Consider the following 17746-nt stretch of genomic DNA (forward strand, 5'->3'; position numbering starts at 1 on the left):
AATAAAGGGGAAGTAAAATATTACGCAGACATATGTATGCGTGCGCGTTGCAAACTGATACGTCCTATAAGCAGTTAATATTTGTCTACTCAAGAAACCAAAACATGGGTCCTTCTCCCTTCGAACCATCTGTTCTTTTAGGCATCCAAGGAAAAGAATTGGATTTATTTTTGATTATATAATTACTTCCATATATACACATAGTACAGTAGAACAAAACAAATGACCATAGAAACCAAACAATTGATACTTCTACTTTGTTTGCATCTTTCATATGTTCAATATCTGGTACAATTCTTTGTGGTTGTTTCTGTTTTAACCTGTTATATAATATTAATCGAAAGACATCTGTTCTTTCAGGACCATGAAAAGCACTTCCTCTAATTTTATTTGTTTTTGAATTATTTGAATTTAAATCATCAACTGTTATAATTTTTCCATGATATGTACTATTTAAATAACTAAATATGTCTCCTTGATCATTATGAGAAGTAGGACTTATCACCTTCGATTTTTCTACTGGTTTTATAATATCTAATAGATTTGTTGGTGCAATATATTTCCATTGGTTAAAGTCGTGCCATTTTCCTAAATATATATGATTTCCAGCTAGCTTTTTTCTTGTCAGATTTATAAATCCCGATGCCATTTTTACTTATAATAACATACTTTTTCCCAGTAGATAACTTCACAAGTATTTTGCATTTCTTTTTCTTTTTTTTTTTTTTAATTCCCTATGAAAAGCTTATTTGTGCGTGTTTTGCTACTATTTATTAGGAATTATTTTTATATATTCTTTTGAAAAATATATAAAAGTTGAAGTCACTGGTAGCGTTTGCATATTTTTAGCATTAAAACTATGCTTCATCAATATGTATAAACATGTAAAATGTGTAAATAATATGTATATGTGAACATTCCTAAACAGGCAAAAGTTATATCTTCACTGTTTTGGCAAAATATAATAAATTGCAAATAGTAAACATATATGGATAAGTTTCTTTTTTATACAAAAATAAAAAAGAGTGATTTTTTTTCTTCCATATATATTCTGTGATCATTTTGAAATGTATATTTTAATTTATAAAAAAGAAAATTGAACACTGTTATCTTTAGGAGGGAATAAAAAAAAAGGAAAATAAAAATGAAAAGTAAAGAATATGTTTTAATCGAAAAACATATTCTAAAAAATGCAGCATTTATTTTAATATGTACGTAAGCTTACATTTTTAATTAAATATATATATAAATATTTATACATATGTATATACTTCATAAAATGGGTGCGCGAACATGAAATAAAATATGATTGAAAATATGAATGAAAATTTTTATTCACTTTATATGTAAATTATGCTGTTATTAAATAAACAAATTACTTTAAGCGTGTAATTTGTACAAAAAAAAGTAATTACACAATTCAACAAAAATGCGTTCTACCTTGTGTGCATATATATACATACATGAAAATACACACGTACATATATAATACATATATATATACACATGTTTGCTGTTATATTATGAGCTACAAAAATTAAAACGGGGTAACCTCATGGTCCCATTATTGATGAAACAATCTTTTTTATTAATTTTCCTTGGCATATGATTTTTTGAAAAGGCTAATGAGAGAATAAAAGAAACGTTGTAAAAAGGTGTAATTATTTAGAATATTATATATTTTTTTGACTATTTTAAAAGTTTAAAAAAAAAAAATTGTTTTTAGAGAGTGTTTCGGATAGGGATTGTTTTAAATTGATAAATAACTTTCCGTTAAATGTTAAATGATAAACGTTAAATGATAAATGTTAAATGTCTCAATTAAGAAAAGGAATAGTTTATGATTTAAATTAAAATACTATTTATAAATGGGCAAAATAAGAAGATTTTATTAATTAAAAAAATATGAATAAGACGTATACACCGTTTTGACAAATAATAACAAGTTAATAAAAATTACAATTACGAAAAAGCAAAATTAAACGGGGACTAGAAACAGATTAACAAATACTTTTATAAAAGCTACAAAAATTAAACCATTTGACAGTAAAGAAAAGACGTAAATAAAAATGCATATAATAAAGTTGTTGCATTTTTTCATATTCATTAATATAGTTTAGAATATGTAAAAAAATATATGAATTTGCAAATACGTAAAAACGTAATCCTAATGCTTGGGCACCTTTTTGCTTTGCTTAATATGTCTCTCTATACATATATATATATATATATATATATGCAACATATGCGCATATAGCTATGTATACATAACGAACTAAAAATACACACATGCGGCATGAACATATATGCGGTAAGGGTGAAGTACATAATGAGAAATTTATTTTCCCCTTAGTTTACATTATATATGAAACTTGACACATCTAAATTTAGTATATTAACGAAAGCATCTTCACCAAAAAAATATTTCATGTTTGGAAAAGTTCTTCCTCTATCACCATTAACGAATTCTTTTACATACATACCAGACTGTGCTAATATATATAATAAAGAAAAATGTTCATGAATAAAAACAAGATTAAACTCATAAACTTTTCTTTCTCTTTGTATTAGTCCTCTTCTATGAAGTACCCTTATTGGTGTTTTTTGCATAACGCTAATTACGTAGGAACTATTTTTTTCATAATTTAAAACATCGTTATTAATTTGTTGTATTTTTTCTTTGTTCATTAAAGTGGAATGATATATTAGGCATTTATATGCTTTTTTTCTTTCTTCACCATACTTCATAACCTTTTTTATTAGTTTATAATTTGTGCTAAAGGCAATATTGCTTAATTTAACATCAACTAGATCATTAATATTGTAACACAGGGAATTTTTATTTTTTGTAATCCCCTTTTTTAAAACATTTTTATCTTCTGTGTCAACTATATTATTATCTATATGATCGATTTTATTTGAGTTAAAATGTAAATACACATCATCCGTATAACCGTTTTCTGCATTACCTAGAATGTGAATTTTTTGATTATTACAAGTTTCTTTATTCAATTTTGAATCATCTGATAGCAATACTTCCAGCTCTTTATTATAATTATATGATATATGATATATACCTATTTTATGTTCTTCAAGGGTTTTATCCTTTGCTTGTTCTACTATCACTTTATTAGATATTATATCATATAAGGAAAAAGTATTATTTTTCGTTATTAATGCGTAAAATTCCTTTATTTCGTGTGAAGAATCATGGGTCTTTTCCTCATTACCCGAATATTGATTTAGTGAACTTTGACATAACAAATTTTCTCTAAACGAGTTTTCACATATCGAATTTTCACTTGTGGGCTTATAATGTTGAAGAAAGTTATTTAACTGGTCTATTGTTTTAATTTCAGAAGTATCACTACTAGTACTGTAATTTGTTGCTAGTTTTTTTAACTTGCTAAAAAATAAAAAGAAATTTAAGTAGGAAAATTTTGTCTCTCTTAAAACAAAAACAAAAGGTCTACCAATATTCATCATACGAGCATCTTTATCTTCTCTTCCAGAACCAATAAATGTACAACTAGTCGATAAAAATATTTTTCTAAAAATTTCATAAATACATTCTTCTACTGATAAAATACTTACGAATGAATCATTTTCTAACCATTTCGTTTGAGAGATTTCTTTACTATATTTATTGTAATAACCGCATATACACAAATTATTAAGTGAAATATATATATCAAAAACAAAAGGAGAGATTTTAGTAGCTAACTCATTATCTTCCTCCTTTTTCGCTAGCCCTTCTTCATCGGCTTTTTTCTCTATCTTATTAGCTCCTTCGTCATTCGCAGAACAATTATAGGTATCATTTGCATTATAAGAGTTGAACTTTTTACTATCTTCTATATTATCTATTATTTTTTGTCTTTTAGAATGGTAGTTTTTTCGGCTTTCATGTTTATATAACGATTCATTAAACTCGTTATTTTTATCTTTATCCTCTTCAGTTGTATTAGCAGTAAAAATTAGTACAGATTGCTTGTACAAATTCACAGCAAATTCAATTTTTTCTTTGCTTAAATTTAGAGTTTTAAATATTTTAATATAAAATGTCAAATAAAAATATATTAAAACAAATATGAAAACTTTATAAATTTTTTGTTTGATAAAATCATTCTCTATTTTTACTTTAACAATAACATATTCTTTTATTTGTTCAAAAATTTTTTGAAATGTGTGTAAAGAAATATTTTCATTTTCGCTTATTTTTTTTGCTTCATGCAGATAGAAAAAAAAAAAAACTATATCAATATTATACAAAAGAATATGAAATATTTTTTTCATATTATTAAAATTATCGTTAATTTTCTGTTCCTCCTCTGGGCTGAACAGTAATTTTTCTTTTATCATATTATGATGAAAACTGCTATTTTTATTATAAAATAATATTAAATCAATGTTGTGTAATCCTTTACATTTTTTGCATAAATGTAAATTCATATAAACTTTTTTATACACATCCTGTAAATCGCAATTAATAATTTCTTTTTCATAGTTTAAGTATTTTAAAAATCGTTCTTTACTATTATGCAGAAAATGTTTTTTCGGATTATTTTCTTTTTTGCCCTCTTTGTCATAAGTGTAATCGTTCAAAAAGTGTTCATCGAAGAAAAGATAGTCATCGTCAAGTAATTTTTCTTGTGATACTGAGCAACGAAAGCAGGTGTTGTCCATTGTTTTTTTTTTTTTGAAGCCAAGAAGGGTAAAATAAAATGGGTCGGTAAACAAATTAGCGGGGTAAATAAAAGTAATGTTTGAGCAAAAATAACAAGGTAAAAAAATTTTTAAGGGAATATATATGCATTTACATACTAGTACATGTGAATTTAATTTATATTTACACGAGAAAAATAAAAATAAAATAAAAAATAAAAAAAATCCTGTACAAATAATTTCTTTAACATTCAATGTTTTGTAGTAGCAATTTCTTATTTTGTTTTGTTGAAACCTCGACACATTTATAAATCTTCTCAAGTTTTTATTTTATATGCATGTTAGCATAACACTTAAAATATGAAGAAATATCTGATGTTTTGTAGTATATATCTAGATATATTGCTCTTCGTCAATGATTTAGGAGCAAAATATTTAAAAAAAAAAAAAGAAAAAAAAATATCCTTTTTATTATTAAAAATTAAAAGTTGCAAAATTGCGTATATGTGTTTTTTCAACATAAATGACAAAAAAAAAAAGAAGAAAAATTTGTTGAATAAAAATGTAATTAATTAATTTTTTTTTTTTTTTTTTTTTTTTTTTTATATATATACATGTAGCTATATTTTTTAATATTCTGCAACTTAGCATCTTCTTTTTTTATATATTCTTTTTTATTCTTCGTATGGAATTTTTTGTGTTTATTAATTACTGTTTTTTCGTTAATGTTTACTTTTTTAACTGATGATGAATTGATGTGTATTTGTTTGTTATGCCATTTCGCATGTATTGATAGCAGCGTATGGCTTACTTTCTATATACATGTGTGAATATGTGTGGATACGTATGCATACATATTCTCATACGTTTATATGTAAGCATGTGTACATATATATGAATATATATACATATACACATTAACATTTCCATAACACACTAAGTTGTGATAATTTATATTCATATTAAAAAGAAGTAAGATTATTATTAGTGCATAATATTGGTTTCACTATATTTTACTTTATATTATATCCAAATAGAAATTCTTATTTGAGTCACTTGAACTAATATAAGTATTTCTTATCCTAGAAAAAGAAACATACACATTTATACAAATATTTAAACATATTTTTATGGTACTTAAAACTATTATGTATACTGATGACTGAAAAAATAATAAAAGAAAATAATATATTCTAAACTAAATTTATTAATTTTTATATACTGAAGGAAATTTAACATTGAATATTTTAATATCAAAAAAGTTATATATGTAAGTTCTTCATAATGATAAACATTAATGAGGCAATTAACGAAAACTTAGATTTGTTTATTTATGAAGATCCTGAAAAATGTGAAGTGCAAAATTTATTTGAGTCTATCCAAGCACCATGGTTTTACCACTTAATGCACTGTAAAAAAAAAAAAAAAAAAAAAAAAAAAAAAGATATAAAAAATTAAAATTAAAAATATAATAATAGGAGCAACAAATGGGTATATACATATCTATATACAAACATATAAACATACATACGAATATTGGATATATAAAGAAAAATAAAATAAAGAGTTATTATTAGAGCATATTCCACATGTTGTTACAAAGAATTTTGTGGAGAAAATAATGTTCATCGTGGTATTAGAAAATTTAATGTTACACGTTCTTATGAATACGAATTTTATTCACATATTTGTAAGTCTTTGAAAGTTGTTCATACTTATTACTATTATTTTTTCTTTCTTTATTTATTTGATTAAACCATTACATTTTTAGTGCTAGAACTGAATAAAGAGGACTTTATTAATATAAAAAATATCATTGAACATGTGAAAAAAAGGGGAAATGAAAATTATCATATATTAGACATAATAGATTACAAAACGTATAGTGATATAATGCGAAAGATTAACAGCAACGTGAAGAACACCCTATCTGTATATTTATTTTCGTGCAAATATTTTTTAAGTAAGTACTCCAAAAACATAGAATCGAGTAGACACATTCATTTTGTTTTCGTATTTGGGAATAATACAGCAGACTTGGTAAAAATAAAGCATACAAAGGAAAAAGGCATAAACATGAAATATACAAATGAAAAAGCAAAAATGAAACACACAGTTGAAAGAGAAATAAAAATTTATATGCACATACGTGGGTTTGTAATTAAATACGCGGATATATACATGTACTTATGAATCGTATTATTTTTTTAGGATTCAGTTTGCTCATCCATTATATATAGTTTTTTTTTATATATATGGTATTGCCTAAAAAGTAAAATTATTAAGGAAAATGAATCGGATATTTTGAAATTTTTTATTCCTGTTATTAATATTAAAAAGAGTGATATGAAGCTTAAAAATTTGGTAAAAATAATATATAATACACTCTCAGAATTGTGCTTTTTTTTTTTTTTTTTTTTTATACTTTATTTTGATTATTAATTATTTCATTCTTTTGTGTGCTTAAAATGATTAGATGTTTATATGCTTTACTTCTATATTCAACACATTTTAATATATTTTTTTATAATATATTAATTTCATATAAAGTGAAAACTTTTTTGTACCGTAATTATTGTTTTTAGATAACCTGGTGGTTGGAGAAGTGCGAAATGTACAACCCTGAAGAAATTTTAGTTTTTAATGACGATCAAAATTTGCTTGAAGTATGGAAATTAAGAGAAGAGAAAACGATATGTTAAATATGTTTTATTAATTTTTTTTTTTTTGGAAATATAAATAAAAAAGGAATTCCTTCTTTTTTCAGGTTTTAAAGTGTGAGAATAAATATGATGTGTGTTTTGTTGACTTTAATGACTTTGAATCGAATAATATATAGTAAGTATTTTTAAGTACAGTTTCTTTTTTTTTTTTTTTGAAATCTTTGAAGCGCATTCTATATTAACAACTTCTGTGTATATATAAATTTATATGTATGTATGTATGTATGTGTGTACATATATATATGTACACATGTATGCTTATATATGTGCATCAATATGCATTTTGTTAACAATTACATTCATGCTTAAATCTGTTTTATTAGTAACATAAATAATGTGAAATCCATAATTGATCATCATATGCTTAAAGAAGAGGTAAAAAATAAAAGAATAACCAAGTCAGTTTATCCTATATACGTTTGTAGCTGTATGGTCATTATAGCCTATCTGGTAAGCACATAAAAAATCGAAGAAAAATGAAAGTGAAAATTTTGCAATATTTATGAATCATGGTTATTATTAAATGAAAAAGTATGTTTTTTTTACTTTAGTATAAATATTCTAGCAAATTCCTTGGAATTCCTTTTATTAACAAGAACATGATGTGGCTAATATACGGAGCTATATTGAAAGGTTTAAAACAATAAAATAAAATATAGTATATAATGTAATGTAATTTAAGAAAATGAATGTTTTTCTTGGATTAGAAAATTGTACATACGTGTATTTCCGAGGGGTATATATTTTTTCATATTTTTGTTTATGCATACATACAAAGTTTATAAGACTTAAATAAATGTATGCATTTTTTTATAGATTCAAATAATTTCTCAAAAGAAGGTTATGGAAAACGATGGATACAGCAGTAATACATGAGAAAAATTAATAGTATTAACTATTTAAAATGAAAATTTTCTTTTTAACATAAATACTGAATATAGAGAGCAGATCAATTAATAAATTACGCATGTCTGTTTACTTTATTTTTTAGAGATTTAAATATATTCCAGTCCTTGAAAAGATTTTTTAGAATATCAAATAAGATGGACATATACCTTACTTACACTTTTAATATTATTAGATTTTCTATAAATTTAAAAAAATTTGTAAGAAATTGAAATAATAAGGAAAATGATACATTTCAGGAGATAAATACTTTTATAAAATTTTTAGCAATACGCTGATATAAAATAAAACGAAAACAGATTCAGATTAATGGAATGAATAGTGCTACTTCTGATATTTGTGTTTATGTTGATGCTAATATGTGCACCATTTTTGTATATTCTTTACAGGGAATTGAAAATTTATTATTTGCTGACTACAAAGACTATAATTATGAAGTTCTAGAAAAAAAAATAAAAGTATGGAGTAAACAAAATTAAGATATAGTTTTTTCTATAATTTTTCAGTATTTACTTTGTCATTTTACGTTATGTTGTTCCAATCATTGCAACTTTTTCCTAACAAATTTTTTCATCTTTTTAATTTTTAGATAAGAATAGCGTCAATAGATTTTAGCATAGATTTGTTATTTTCTAATGAAGACATTAACCGCTTAGTTAGAAAATTAGTAAGTTCCATAAAATATGAAAACGATGTACATACATGTATATATATTAATACATATTTATACATATTTATACATATCTTCACATATTGTGCTTATACATAATGATGTAAGAATAACTTGATGTTTTAATTATGATGCTAATTTTGCTACCTCTTTTTTAGTATGAGCTGTGCGGAGAAAACAACTTTTCTTTTTTCATTTTACTTGGATCTTATTTAGATAATTATAGTAAATTTAATAAAAATACAAAATTGAAAAAAAAAAAAAAAAAATATTATTAAAAGGATTAACACGTATTTTTTTATTTTTTTTTTTTATTTTTATCCTGAACAGAACTAAATAAAGATATGGGCATGTTTTTTTACAATAATGATGTGAATAAAGATGGTAATCGTTATATAAAGGAATATTATTATGAAATGTCTTTTGTTTATTTGTATATAATTATATTTATTACTTATATTTATTAATTATTGAATACTTTATTTTTTCCCTTACAAGATTTAATGAATGCCTTGTTAGAAAACAAAGATATAAAGCTTGCCAAGAAAGGGTGTAAAAATATAACGTGGGAAAACAATTCGTATGATATTGGCATTTTCCAAATTGTAATTAAACCATTTTTAATTTATTATTATTCTTTTATTAACCATAAACTGTTGTTTCACTTTACTTTATTTCGTTTTACTTCATTTTATAGTGCTATATTCATTTCACCTTGTTTCATCGTGCCTTATTTTATTTTACCTTTTTTCATTTTTCTTTATTTTCTTTTTTTTGTAGAATAATCAAAGTTACTCAAGAAAAAGATTAGAATATTTTTTAAATGAATATTTTTCCTAATTTCATAAAATTATTTTATTTTTTGTACATGTTTATATAATATCAAATTTAGTGCAAAAATATAATATAAAAGTTACACATTTCAGTTTATACCTCTACATAAATGTATTCTGAAAAAAAAAAAAAAAAAAAGGATAAAAACCGAAGAATAAAGTGATCCTTACGAAAGCACGAAAGACATAAATATATTTTTTGCTTTTTTTTCATATTTTTCTTTTTTTTCTTTTTTTTCTTTTTTTTTTTGATTTAACAAAAAAGATTTCATATTTTTAATTAAATTCATGAACTATAAATTGAAATATTTAAAAATTGGAAAATACGAAAATTATAAAGGGATAATATGAAATCCTGATAGTTATCAATAATAATTGCTAGTAATTAGATAAAATATGTAAAAAAATTTTGCGGAAATAAGAAAACATAAAAAATATTTTTAATTATGTATATGTGTATTTGCATATACAGACATATTCACATATTAGTAAATGAGTAAAAGTATACTCATTATAATGTAGATTGTTATTGTACAAAAACATAATTGTATATAAACTTAAAAAGAAATAAGTAAAGGTTTACTATAAAAAGTATTTCGCTAATGTTGTAGTACATATGGAGAGTACAAACTCAAATGAAGAAGGTTTCACTGATATTCCAAAAAAAAAGGAAAACGAGGAAATAGTTTCTTCTGAACATATAGAAAATGATATATTAGAAAAATATGATATTTTTTCAAATGTTTATACTTCAAGTGATAACTCCAGTTTTGTAGATAGCGAAGAAGATACATCATCCAAAAATTTAGGTTTCTATAAATAACTTTTTTAAATAAGCTATTTTATAAATCATGTTTCTTGTTCCCCTACACTGATATGAATATGTTGTCTATTTATTAGTTAAACTATGTTAAAGTATTCATTTTCATATCGTTCCTTTTGCAAGTTTTTTCCTTTTTTCCCTTTATTCTTTTTTTTTTTTTTTTTTTGTTCCTTATACAGAAAATTCTAAGAATAAAAATATTTTAAGCTTAACTGTTCATAATATCATAAATATTTATCCTAACAATGAAAGAAACAGAGAATTTAAGAAGTCTAAGGTACCATCCTTTTAAAAATACCTTTTGTTTGTGATGTACCCACATATAAATATAAATATATATATCCACATAAAAATATAAATATAAATAAATAAATATATATATATATATATATATATATATGTATATATATGTATGTATGAGTACATGCACAAATGCAAACATTCAATCATCCAATTACTGAATAACTTAATGATTTTAGAATTAAACGTTTTCTTCCTCCTTTATGTAAAATTTCAGCAAAAAAAAATTGATGAAAAAAGAAAAAAAGAGTTTGACAAAGAGAGAGAAATAACAGAAAAGAAGAAAAAAATATATGACGAAAAAAGACAAAAAAAATTAGAGATATATAAAATAGGGAAAAAAAAAAAGAAACTAATAGAAAAGGAAATATATAATAAGGAAAATATTGAATATAATTATTTAATGATTTTAAATTATTTTGAGTATTTAATGGAAAATGGAAAACGTGGTGATATTTATTTTTCCTTTCACGATTTGTACGTGTCACCAATGAGGTTGTACTATTTTGCTAATATAAATATTGATCAAATTTATTACTTAGGTAATAAGCAACACTCACAGGAAATAAAAGTATCTGTACTAGTAGAGTTATATGAGGACGTGAAAATATATGTATTCATGTTTATGTATATATATATATATATATATATACATATATACATATATACATTCATGCATATATGTGCGTGTTTATATTATTATAATTATTTCCCATCCTGTTAAAACTTCATTAACGTATATCACAGATTTGTCAAGGAAATGGTTAACAGATAACTACGTCTCAATTATATTAGAATTGTGTACATGTAAAAAAATAAAGATCTTGAACTTATCTTATAATAAAATAACGTTCATTGGACTTATTCATTTTTCTAAATTCCTATCGGTAATGTTTATTACGCAAATATATATATATATATATATATGTGCAGTCAGAACAAACAACAATGGTAATAATAGAACGAACGATTCTGAGGAAGGAATTATAAACATATTTCAAAAAAAAATTTATGATTATTTTGTAGGAGAACAAAACTTTGTTTTGTCTTAATCTGGAAAGTAATGATTTAACAAATAGAGGTCAAAATATTGAGGAAGTTAATAGGCTTTTAGAATCAATAAAAAATAATAAATCATTAAGAATATTGAATCTAGCTAATACAAATATGAATAAGGTGAATTGTCTATTTTTATCGAAAAATTAATGAAAATTCTTTTTTATTATTTTACTAAACCTTATGTCATTTTATGTTATTTTGTTTTATACTATTTTTCTTTGTTTGTATAACTGTAGAATAATGGAGACGCAATGTGTGAGATGCTAGAAATTAATAAATCGATAATAGAAATGAACTTCGAGAATAACAATTTTAGTATGTCTTAAAATCGTGTACTCTCATTTATTAAGGATGAAGTAGATATAGAAACGTCAACTATATAATGTTATATTATTTTCCTTTCTTTTTTTTTTTTTTAGCTTGTGATCAAAATTGCAGAATAATAAAATATTTAATACGAAATAAAAACATATGGACAAAACAAGCAGAAAATGAAAAAGAAGAAAATGATAAAATGGAAAAGGAGGAAAGTTATATGCGTGCTTACCTGATGTCTGTAGAATCTTCAATGTAATAATTTAAAGATAACTATTATACTTAAATGTGAATACACAAATTTTTACGTGTAAACATGTATGAACGTGTATTTTGAAATATACTATACATACTACTAGATATATACATATACTAATTATTTTTATTTATAACACATATCATTATATATTTAAACATGTATTATATCTTCCCCTTTAGAATTGAAATTGAAAACAAGGAAAGCAGAAAAAATTTAAATAAAATGGTAAGGGAAATGAGAAATTAAGAGAAAAGTAGTGCAAAAAAAAAAAAAATAATAATAATAATAATAATAAGTGAACATATAAACATGTATACATGTTCATATATTTTGGGCACTTAACATTAATCTAATTCTAAAAAACGCAGGTATATATAAATATGTGGAGGGAAGAAATAAAACGAAAAGAATTAAATGAAGAAGAAATTCATGAGTCACTGGAAAAAGTAAAACCACCAATTTTCCTACATATTTTTTGCGAGGACGAAACATGTTATTTTATTTGTGTACAAATATATATATATATATATGTACGTGGACACATGTTTATATAAATGCATATACTCATATGTGCATATGTATACAATACATTTTTATTACTTGTCAATACGTATTATTAGGAACATGAAAAAAGAATAAAAAAGGCACAGATGAAAAAAAAGAAAAAGAAAAAGAAATGAATTATTTCTGGAACCTTTTTACAGCAACCATTTTTTATTAGATATGATAAACTTACAATTATTTATATTAAAGGCTTTATTGAAAATAGGCACAATAGATTTGTTCAAGTTCTTTTGTAAATTCTCTAATGTAATACATATATAATAAAAATATGAAAAAAAAAAAAGAAGCATTTTTATAGAAACAGTTGTCTTTGTAGCAGCATATTTAAGAAAAAAAAAAAAAAAAAAAAAGTTAAAAAACGTAAAAAACATTATCCTTTTAAGTAATTTACAATTTCCTGCAATTAAAAACGTTTTTATTATATTAATATTTAAATTTTATATATATTAAAACACTTTAACCTTGGTAAAAATGTAAAGTATTTTTGTGCGCTGAATTATTATTGTAATACCATGGAAACAATTTCTTAGATTTAAAAAAAAAAAAAAAAAAAAAAATTTATTGAAATCTACGTTTAATTTTTAATAATAATTTTCAAATTTTTATGAATAATAAACATATATCTATAGGTATACATACACACATCTGTAGGTATACAATAGAGGCATCTATAGATACATATACATATGGCTTACAAGTATAATACACACATGTAAAAATATGTACATACATATAATATGTATAAAAATACATATATATATGCATGTATATGTATAAATATACATTTACAAAGACATAATCCAGTGCATCTAATGTTACTTTTTAAATGTATATTTATAAAACATATATATTATTTAAAATCTTATACATAAGACCTTAATAAAAAATATCAAGATGGAAAACAGAAACAATAAAAACAAAAGCCTTTATGAGCATGATAAAAATAGTTCATGTAATTACGAATTAATTACATGTGCTTCAATAAATTTAAATTGGTACAACAACAATACGTCCCTACATATATATATATATATATATATATATATATATACGTATTTATTTATTTAATAAAATAAAACATGGATTCTTATTCTTATATATATGATAAAATAATATTTTTTTATTTTTAATTAAGCAGTATGTGTTCAGTCATTGTTGAAAAAGCCGATGTTAATTTATTCTACTTCTATATTAAACTTCTTGGTTCAGACATCATTTTACTCGAATTGTCGGCATGTTAATTATATGAACACCTACTGTTATGCTATAAAAATTAATAATAAGGAAACATAACTTTTTTGTTAGTTATGCTTGAACTAAAAAAATAAATAAATAAATATTATATTAACATTTTACTGAAACAAAACAAAGTGTACTTTTTTATAAACTTCATATGCAAAGGTATTAATCTGGTGTTATTCTCTTTATTGTTTATTTCTTTTTATTAAATAAGAAAAAGTACATACACCTTTATTTTACTTTACTGTTCTTCGTTTTGCTTTGTTTTAATTCATTTTATTTTATTTTATTTAATTTACTTTAATTTACTTTATTTTTTTTTTTTTTATTGGACGCGGGGGGGGGGGGAAATTGTTATTCCGAAAGCATGCTTCCAGTAAGCTAATCATAATTTTTAATAATATTATTTGACATCAAATACTCCTTTTGATCATCATACATTTTGAACCTTTCTTGAGCATAAAGAAAAAAATCAAATTCGTTATAACTCTTGGTTTGATATCCTCTAATAATAGACCAAAATCCCCATAACAAATGAGCACCTAAAGCTTGAACTTCGATTGCCTCTAAAAACTGATCAATTGTTTTTTGATCGACTATTAAAGAAGATTTATCTAAATAAATCGATAAATATGAAGTAATAAATAACTTTCTATTTTCATATGAAATATATTTCTTCTTGTCAATATTAAAAAATGGATAAGTACTTAAAGAATAATCAATGGATGTTTCAATAAAAAAATTTGCAATATCTGCTGATAGAAAATTATAACCAGAATACTCAAAGTCGATTAGACGTAAACATTTATTAGTGTTTATAATATTATTTTCTTGTAAATCATTATGACAAAAAACGACATTATTAGCAATATTATCTGATTGGGAATATATGTTCATAAATTTAATAAATTTATCGGATTCCTTCAAATATTTATTAATATCACCTTTAAATTTATCTACATTCTTATATTTTAAAAGTTGCTTTTTCCATCTTTCCATCATTTTATAAATACACGGTTTTTTATCCCAATGTTCAGGTAAATGACATTTATGACCTAGGGTATGAAATTTACCTAATACATTGGCTATACCAACTAATATAGTTGGATTTTTTAAATCATCAATTCTTAGTGGATCTCCATAAAGCCATTCTTCTATACGCCCCCCATTAAATATGTTTAACAGTTGAGGGGCTATTTTATATTTGCTCATAGTTTTATATACTTCAAATTCTGAAATTGTATTATACAATTCGTCAACATCTTTCCCATATAATCGGAATAAAACACGCCTTCTTATTGAATAGTTATCTTTTAATGTTTCATCTTTTAAAGCAACTTCAAATAATTGATTTGTTAGACCACTTAATATTTGTTTAACACATATATCATCTTCTGTAAAAATATTCCATTCTTGTACTTTTTCTAAACAAATTTTCTTAATATATAATGGATCTGTTAAATCCGAAAACTCCTGAGCACATAATGGAATATCGTTTTTCTTATTAATTTCTTGTAAAGGAAATGGATTTTTTAGTATTTCTATTTCCTGATTTAATTGTATAGTACTATACATTTTTAAGTCTTCAGAGAAAGAGACATTTCCATTTTTGATTATTTTTATAATTCCGTTACTGTTATTATTTTCGGAATTTGATATAGAATTTTTTTCACTTCCCACAGTATCACATGTGTCATTAAAACTTTCCATTTTTGCTTTTTATCTTTTGTGTTGTTCTTTTTAATTTCTTTTCCTTTTTTTTCTGTGTATATAATGAAGTGTAAAAGGTGTAATATGGTACTCGTGCACCATGAAATATGAAGTTTTATATATAAAATGAAAGTTGTGCAATATGGTACATGAATTATTAAGATATTTTTGCACGTTCCTTTACAATTCGAGCTTTTTTAAAAATTAACAAGTATACGTTAAAGAATTCAAAAGGCACACACACACACATATACACATACAATGTATTATATATGTATACATATATTAACGTACTCACATATACGCGTAAGTAAACATTCCCCTCGATTTGGAATATTTTTTCATTATATTTCTTTTAAATTGCTTCTAAATGAATACATAAAAAAATAATATAAAATTCATACATATATATGCTGTGATATTTATAAAGTAATATTTAAAAATACAATAAAATCGTAGCACAATACATTTTCCAAATGTGGAAAAATAATTTTTTTTAGTGCCGATTATGTGAGGTGTCAAATAATTCCTCAATGGTCTAATTTTATCTATTTATCCTATTATGATTTATATATAATAACTATTTTATCTCTTTAATATTTGTTTTTTTTATTTTTCTTATTTACGAATAACAATAATCGTGCAGTTCTTAAATCTTTGCTTAATAGTTCACTAAAACTTTCCTTTATAAAAATATTATATGATTTCTTTTGTAAAACAAATTTTAAATTTTGGAAAATATCACCTTGATATAAAATAAAAATTATATTTTTAGAATATTAGTTAATGCTTTAATTTGGTTTTTCGATATTTCTTTAATATTTATATTTAATTAAACACGTAAAAGTTTATTATGTGCTTAATTTCATAATTTATTTATTCATACTCCTTTATACATTAATTTGGTATTATCCCCAATTAAGAATAAAAAATATGAAAAGTGTGGTAATAATATTTTATATTAATATGAACCATATTCATTTTTATTAAAGGATAATTCTTTGAATACACTTAAATGTATATTTATAATGTAATACTCCTTATATTAAAAAAAATTACGCGAAAAAAAAAAAAAATAAAAAAAAATAAAAAATAAAATTAACAAGCTTTTCTAAGTTATGATTTTTATATACATAATAAAATACTAATAAAGTTAAGCTTTTTAAGTAATGCGCCTATATGTGATGCACATATAAATATATGTATATAAAGTAATTTTTTTTTTTTGAATCATGAACGTATTAATAATAAATCAGTTATAAAGAAATATATCAAATATTCTCCTATGATTCTTCAATTATGGCATACAATTTATTTTGTATACGCTTTATTAATTTGTTATATTATGAATTTATTACTCTGTTATAAAAAACTCATACATAATAACAAAATAAAATAAAATTTAAATATATAAATAAAACGTTATAACCCTCAATAATAATGTAATATTATAAAATAAATGGAATAAAGTATTTGAAATAAAATGAAAATATCTTATAATTAAAATGTATTCGTAAAAAAAAGTGATAAATAAAAAAAAATTGATTAATAATAAAATAAAAGGAGAAAAACTTATATTTCATAAAAAGGCAAAATTTTGGTATAAATCATAAATAATAAAAAAAAAATTTATTTAATAAATCTGTTTTTTTTAATTTAATATAAATATATTATATAAAT

General features: G+C 22.8%; 5 protein-coding genes across 5 annotated transcripts; 2 read left to right on the forward strand and 3 right to left on the reverse strand.

The window, feature by feature from the left end:
- Positions 1–85: 85 nt before the first annotated feature.
- MKS88_005194 (cytochrome c oxidase subunit ApiCOX19) lies at positions 86–649 on the reverse strand (the record flags this gene model as incomplete). The annotated part of the gene is made up of 1 exon (XM_067218434.1): positions 86–649. The coding sequence occupies one exon, from the start codon at positions 647–649 to the stop codon at positions 86–88; it is 564 nt and encodes a 187-aa protein (XP_067071568.1).
- Positions 650–2349: 1700 nt separating this feature from the next.
- MKS88_005195 (pseudouridine synthase) lies at positions 2350–4686 on the reverse strand (the record flags this gene model as incomplete). Its single annotated transcript, XM_067218435.1, has 1 exon — positions 2350–4686. The coding sequence occupies one exon, from the start codon at positions 4684–4686 to the stop codon at positions 2350–2352; it is 2337 nt and encodes a 778-aa protein (XP_067071569.1).
- Positions 4687–5949: 1263 nt separating this feature from the next.
- MKS88_005196 (uncharacterized protein) lies at positions 5950–9804 on the forward strand (the record flags this gene model as incomplete). The annotated part of the gene is made up of 15 exons (XM_067218436.1): positions 5950–6076; positions 6437–6705; positions 6877–7029; positions 7251–7331; positions 7433–7503; positions 7712–7838; positions 7940–8021; positions 8205–8253; positions 8380–8494; positions 8600–8752; positions 8884–8988; positions 9123–9189; positions 9295–9348; positions 9463–9569; positions 9745–9804. 15 exons carry the CDS (start codon positions 5950–5952, stop codon positions 9802–9804), a joined length of 1620 nt encoding a protein of 539 aa, XP_067071570.1.
- A 609-nt stretch (positions 9805–10413) lies between these two features.
- Positions 10414–13353, forward strand: MKS88_005197 (uncharacterized protein; the record flags this gene model as incomplete). Its single annotated transcript, XM_067218438.1, has 10 exons — positions 10414–10606; positions 10800–10897; positions 11138–11462; positions 11668–11807; positions 11947–12096; positions 12216–12294; positions 12399–12549; positions 12733–12778; positions 12922–12999; positions 13258–13353. 10 exons carry the CDS (start codon positions 10414–10416, stop codon positions 13351–13353), a joined length of 1356 nt encoding a protein of 451 aa, XP_067071571.1.
- A 1384-nt stretch (positions 13354–14737) lies between these two features.
- Positions 14738–16066, reverse strand: MKS88_005198 (choline kinase; the record flags this gene model as incomplete). Its single annotated transcript, XM_067218439.1, has 1 exon — positions 14738–16066. One exon carries the CDS (start codon positions 16064–16066, stop codon positions 14738–14740), a length of 1329 nt encoding a protein of 442 aa, XP_067071572.1.
- Positions 16067–17746: the final 1680 nt, after the last annotated feature.

The sequence above is a fragment of the Plasmodium brasilianum genome, chromosome 13 (genome assembly GCF_023973825.1).
Source record: "Plasmodium brasilianum strain Bolivian I chromosome 13, whole genome shotgun sequence".
NCBI lineage: Eukaryota > Apicomplexa > Aconoidasida > Haemosporida > Plasmodiidae > Plasmodium > Plasmodium brasilianum.